Source organism: Vigna unguiculata, chromosome 6 (genome assembly GCF_004118075.2).
Source record: "Vigna unguiculata cultivar IT97K-499-35 chromosome 6, ASM411807v1, whole genome shotgun sequence".
NCBI classification, from domain to species: domain Eukaryota; kingdom Viridiplantae; phylum Streptophyta; class Magnoliopsida; order Fabales; family Fabaceae; genus Vigna; species Vigna unguiculata.
The window spans coordinates 8,800,408-8,806,969 of record NC_040284.1 but is presented as its reverse complement, the minus strand read 5'-3'; the positions used below and the strand labels follow the sequence as shown (position 1 = coordinate 8,806,969).

The following is a 6,562-nucleotide window of genomic DNA, read 5'->3' as shown; positions in this document are numbered from 1 at the left end:
TATGTTAAGATTATTTTTTAATTGATTGAATGCACAATTTGATCGAAGAATGTGTAAAAATTAACCACTAATAGTAGTTATTAGGAGACACTATGCATCAAAATTGCTTTGGAATTTGTTTTCTTGTTTTCAAAGAAGTTGAGTTCACCGATGAAGTGACTTGAGTTGCTTTTGACTTTTGGTCAGCGATTTTAAAATCATCATTCTTTTGATGTTAATTCTTATCCTGGATCAAAACAGTAATGTAAAATAGTATAATAAGTACAGATTTAATTTGTAAAATAAAATTTATTTTTCTTAAAGACGATTTTATGTACAATGCAAGATGAACACTGATGATACATCATACGTACATGGACACATGATAAAACTAAGGTCTACGACACAAAATTATAGTAATTGTAAATTAAACACAGTGCTATACATGATTAGAGCCTACAATATATATAAAATAAAATAAAGAAAATCATGGATATCCAATAAAACTAACCATGAAGCATGGAACAAATCATCAAGCAAAATTATTTTCTACCAACTAAATTTAACAACTTTCTTTTATAAACTAAAATTATATTCTGACTTCTTATTTTTTTATTTTCTATTTTTTTTTTAAAATTTTAAAATCATTTAAAAGATCTCATCTTATATAGTAAAAGACATCAGAGGGAAATTATCCAAATTTAATTGTGAAAATGTCCGATCATCGATTGATGTTATCTGGGTTCGATCTCTTTCTGCCACTCAGAAGGACCCCAAAGAGCTTCACAGAACTATTTGATTCTTCGGAAGAAGTGAACAAGGACTTATCCACCAGCTTTGGAATTCTCTGTTCAAAGGATGGTGGTGGCGGTTTTACATGGTTTTGTATGAAATATATGATGTCATTGTACAAAGTCTTCATGTGAGCAAGTTCCGACAAGAGCATGAAGTTCTATTAAAGTATAATGCAAATTCTAGAAGAATCTAAAAAAAATATAAGATAGAGTTATTGAAATGTAAAGAATCTTCTAGAGTATTGGAGAAAAGCCTAGGATAGAAAGAAAAATCAAGAACATTCAACTATGTAGAAAAATCTAGAAGTATTTGCATTAGTTCTAGCTAGGAGATTCTAGAATAATCTATAGGACTATAAATACCCATGTATCCTACCATTTTGTAACATCAAGAACAACTAACACAACATCCAATACAACTACTCTCAACTACAAATACACTTCTCCAACTACTACTTTCACACTCTACTATCTACACATTTTCTCTATCCCTTCAACTATCCCTTTCATAACCTTGAATTACTATCAGTGGTACCAGAGCTACGTTCGGTCATCTACTGGGCGTAGATAAACTTTTCAACTACTTCAAAAAAATTAGAACTTCATTCTATACTACTTCCAAAATATTTTCTCAACCTATGGCCACTACCAATCAAACATCATCAATTCCAGTACCTATTTTCACAGGAGAAAATTATGATTTTTGGAGTGTCAAAATGAAGACATTCTTTCGCTCCCAAGATTTATGGGACATTATAGAAGAGGGATTCACTATTCCAGAAGACACTTCCGCTCTTACTGCAGCTCAGAAGAAGGAGTTGAAGGAAAACAAACAGAAGGATTCAAGGGCTTTATTTGCTCTTCAACAAGCAGTTGATGACACAATCTTTCCGAGAATAATAGGTGCCACAAACGCAAAGCAAGCTTGGAACACAATACAAGAAGAGTTTCAAGGAAGTGATGAGGTACGCAATGTTAAACTTCATTCTCTAAGACGAGAGTTTGAATTAATAAGAATGAAAGAATCTGAGACCATTAAAGACTACTATTCTAGAATAAAGGAAATAGTTAGTCAGATGAGAGCCTATGGGGAAACTATTCTTGACAAAAAAATCGTTGAGAAAATTTTAATTTCTATTCCCCAAAAATATGATGCAATCGCAACTGCGATTGAACAAACAAAAGATTTGGCCACATTGTCAGTAACACAACTAATGGGCTCTCTTGAAGCTTATGAACAAAGATTGAAAAGGCATGAAGAAGACTTAGTCGAAAATGCCTTTCAATCAAAACTAAAATTACGGTCTCAAAATAAAGAATATGAAGGAAATAAAAGTAGAGGAGAAATTTCTAGAAATAAAGAAAATTCTAGAAGCTTCCCTATGACTCGTCAAGGAAAATATCCCCCATGTGGCATATGTAAAAAGACAAGTCACATGGAAAAAGATTGTTGGCATCATAGAAAACCTCAATGTCAATACTGCAAGAAATTTGGCCACGTAGAGAAGTATTGTCGTAATAAAAATAAGCATCAAGCAAACTTTGCTGAAGAACATAATCAGGAGCAACGCTTATTTTATGCCAATCAAGAATCTCCTAACGGAGGAGAACGTTGGTACTTGGATAGTGGATGCAGCAATCACATGGCCAAAGATCAAAGCATCTTCAAAGACATTGATAAATCTGTCAATGTCAAAGTTCGACTAGGAAACGGTACCATAGTGGAGTCTCAAGGCAAAGGAACTGTCATGGTGGAGACAAAGAAAGGTACGAAATTCATCAAGGATGTTTTATTGGTTCCCAATCTTAAAGAAAATCTTTTAAGTATTGGTCAAATGATGGAGAATGGATATTCTCTCCACTTTGAGAAAGATACATGCAAAATTTATGACAGTAGAAAGACAGAAATTGGCCAAGTAAAAATGGAGAAGAGAAATAGAAGCTTTCCCATAAGCTTCAAACCTGGAACTAATATTGCCATGAAGGCAGAAGTTGATGACTCGTGGCTTTGGCATAGGAGATTTGGCCACTTCAACACATATGCCTTAAAGCTTCTATATAAGAAAAACATGATGAGAGATCTTCCATGCTTAAAAGAGAATAATGAATCATGCGAAGGATGTCTCCTTGGTAAACAACATCGATTACCATTCTCGACCGACAAAGCATGGAGAGCTAAAGACTTACTAGAGTTGATCCATACTGATGTTTGTGGACCAATGAGGACGCCTTCACATCACAACAACAGGTACTTCATCCTCTTCATTGATGACTTCTCTAGAATGACATGGGTTTATTTCTTAAAGGCAAAGTCAGAAGTCTTTGGAATATTCAAGAAATTCAAGGCCCTTGTTGAGAAGCAAAGTGGAAAACAAATAAAAGTACTTCGAAGTGATCGTGGAAAGGAGTATACATCTCGCGAGTTTGACAAATTCTGCGAAGATGAAGGCATAGAGAGACAACTCACAGTCGCATATACTCCACAACAAAACGGTGTATCAGAAAGAAAAAATCGCACAGTCATGGAGATGGCAAGATCAATGCTAAAAGAGAAAGGTATGCCTAACACTTTTTGGGCTGAAGCAGTCTACACTGCAGTTTACATTTTAAACAGATGTCCAACTAAGGCAGTCATAGACAAGACTCCTATTGAAGCTTGGAGTGGAAGAAAGCCATCAGCCAAACACCTACGAGTATTTGGATCTATCTGCTACATACATGTTCCTGATCAAAGGAGGCACAAGCTTGAAGACAAGACTATACGAGGAATATTCTTGGGATATAGCAAACAATCAAAAGGCTATCGAGTTTACAACCTACAAACAAAAAAGCTCGTCATTAGTCGAGATGTTGAAATTGATGAAAATGCTTCTTGGAATTGGGAAGAAGAAAAAGTTGTTAAAAGCACCACTTTAGTTCCAGTGCAACAATATCAAGGAGAAATTCAAGAAGAGGCAGAAGCTTCAAGTACGCCTTCTCCACCTCCATTAGAAGATTCTTCACTAGAGTCCACTCCAAGACGAGTAAGATCTTTGGTAGACATATACGAAACCTGCAATATGGTCATGATTGAGCCTAACTGTTATGAGGAAGCATCAAAGCAAGAAATATGGGTCAAGGCTATGGAAGAAAAGGTTAAAATGATTGAGAAGAATAACATTTGGGAGCTCGTAAACTGTCCTCAAGGAAAAGACATCATTGGAGTGAAATGGGTATATAAAACAAAGCTCAATCCTGATGGAACTATACAAAAGCATAAGGCCAGATTGGCCGCAAAAGGATACTCACAACAACCAGGAATCGACTACAATGAGACATTTGCTCCAGTCGCACGACTAGATACAATAAGAGCTCTAATAGCCCTAGCAGCACAAAAAGGATGGAACATCTATCAACTAGATGTCAAATCAGCCTTCCTAAATGGAGTGCTCGAAGAAGAGATTTATGTTGAACAACCTCAAGGCTTCATCAATAAAGGTAATGAAGGCAAAGTACTAAGACTAAAGAAAGCCTTATACGGCTTGAAGCAAGCTCCTCGAGCATGGTATAGCAAGATTGATCAATACTTCATCGATCAAGGATTCAGGAGGAGCAAAAGTGAGCCAACACTATATATTAAAGCACAAGGTCAGTATCACCTCATTGTCTCCTTATATGTCGATGATCTTATCTATACAGGAAACAATTTGGAGATGATGAAAGAATTTAAAGAAGACATGATGAAGACATTTGAGATGACCGACCTTGGGTTGATGAACTATTTCCTCGGTATAGAGGTGAAACAACAAGAAGACGACATATTTATCTCTCAAAAGAAATATATTGAAGCCCTATTGAAGAAGTTCAAGATGTATGATTGTAAACCTGTCGCTACTCCATTGGTGGTAAATGAGAAACTACAAAAAGATGATGGAGCACAAGAAACAGATGCATCACGCTACAGAAGTTTGATTGGAAGTCTCTTATATCTCACAGCCACAAGACCAGACATTATGTATGCCACAAGTCTTCTATCAAGATTCATGCAAAAGCCAAGTCAGATTCATTATGGAGTAGGGAAAAGAATTTTAAGATATCTACAAGGCACAAAGGAGTTTGGAATATGGTACAAAACCATGACTAACTCAAGGATCATTGGCTACACCGATAGTGATTGGGCAGGATCAAAAGATGACATGAAGAGCACCTCAGGCTATGCTTTCTCGCTTGGATCGGGAATATTCTCTTGGGCATCAAAGAAGCAAGCAACTGTTGCACAATCAACAGCTGAAGCAGAATATGTGGCTGCTGCTGAAGCAACAAGTCAAGCTATATGGCTTCGAAAGATATTCAAAGATATGGGAGAGAAACAAAGTGGACCTACTACAATCAACTGTGATAATAAATCAGCTATCGCAATGACGAAGAACCCAATACATCACAGTAGAACAAAACACATAGCAATTAAATACCACTTCATCAGAGAAGCGGAAACAAATATGAAGATACGACTTGAGTACTGCCCGACAGAAGATCAAATTGCAGATATCTTCACAAAGGCCTTACCAAGACCAAGATTTGAACTACTACGTGTTATGCTTGGAGTTACCGAATTTGCATCAAGGAGGAGTATTAAAGTATAATGCAAATTCTAGAAGAATCTAAAAAAATATAAGATAGAGTTATTGAAATGTAAAGAATCTTCTAGAGTATTGGAGAAAAGCCTAGGATAGAAAGAAAAATCAAGAACATTCAACTATGTAGAAAAATCTAGAAGTATTTGCATTAGTTCTAGCTAGGAGATTCTAGAATAATCTATGGGACTATAAATACCCATGTATCCTACCATTTTGTAACATCAAGAACAACTAACACAACATCCAATACAACTACTCTCAACTACAAATACACTTCTCCAACTACTACTTTCACACTCTACTATCTACACATTTTCTCTATCCCTTCAACTATCCCTTTCATAACCTTGAATTACTATCAAGTTCTTTCTCCTTAGTCTTTGGTTGTCTTCAGAAAGGGCTATTAGAATGTCTGTGTCTGGTTTTGGAGATGAAAGAGGAGTGTCAAGCCAGCATAGAGTTTCATCTTGTTGAAGAATCTGGGATGGTGGTTGGTCAAGGTAGAGTTGGTGATGTTGCTGAGGTGTTTTTCTCCTCTGTATTTCACACAAAAGGTGCTTAGCTCCTTTTTTGAAGTACTCATTCGCGAACTCCCACCTATCAACAACTACCTTCTTGAAACCCTGCACACAACAACAAAGATTCATATGCTGCTTTTTACTATTCAATGTTCATAGTTAATAGCACCAAGAAGTTATAACGTAGCAACATTGGCATACATTATAATTCATGTATAATCACATTATTACTTCAATATTTGAAAGTTCCATGCGATCCATTTAAAATATATAAGAGTGCAAACCTCACTAAAAAAATTTAATTCACAATCTTTTTCTCGTTTTCTTTTCATCTAATCATTAAACCACCTTATCACTCTTATGTTTATTTATATGTAAATAAAAATTGTTATAAAGTGAATTTTGCACCTATTTATATATAAATTCATGTTTTTGACGTGGGATCTTGAAGTAAAAAGGATAAGTTTTTGGTGAAGTTACTGAGATGGAAAGATATTTAGGTTGAATGAAGTGAAATGAGAGAAAGATGAGGATGCTTACATAGGTATTGAGTTGCCTAACAAAGCTAGAGAAGTTGTTGTGTTTGAAGTAGTTGGGAAGAAGATCTCTGGAAAACTCAGGGGGTCTCCAGACAACAAATGTGGTTTGATGTTCA

General features: G+C 35.6%; 1 protein-coding gene across 1 annotated transcript; it reads right to left on the bottom strand.

The window, feature by feature from the left end:
- Positions 1-642: 642 nt before the first annotated feature.
- LOC114187509 (heat stress transcription factor B-4-like) lies at positions 643-6,218 on the bottom strand. Its single transcript, XM_028075772.1, has 2 exons — positions 5,753-6,218; positions 643-929 (listed from the first exon to the last, which is right to left on the bottom strand). Exons 1-2 carry the CDS (start codon positions 6,034-6,036, stop codon positions 701-703), a joined length of 513 nt encoding a protein of 170 aa, XP_027931573.1. The 5' UTR covers positions 6,037-6,218; the 3' UTR covers positions 643-700.
- Between the last annotated feature and the right edge of the window lie 344 nt (positions 6,219-6,562).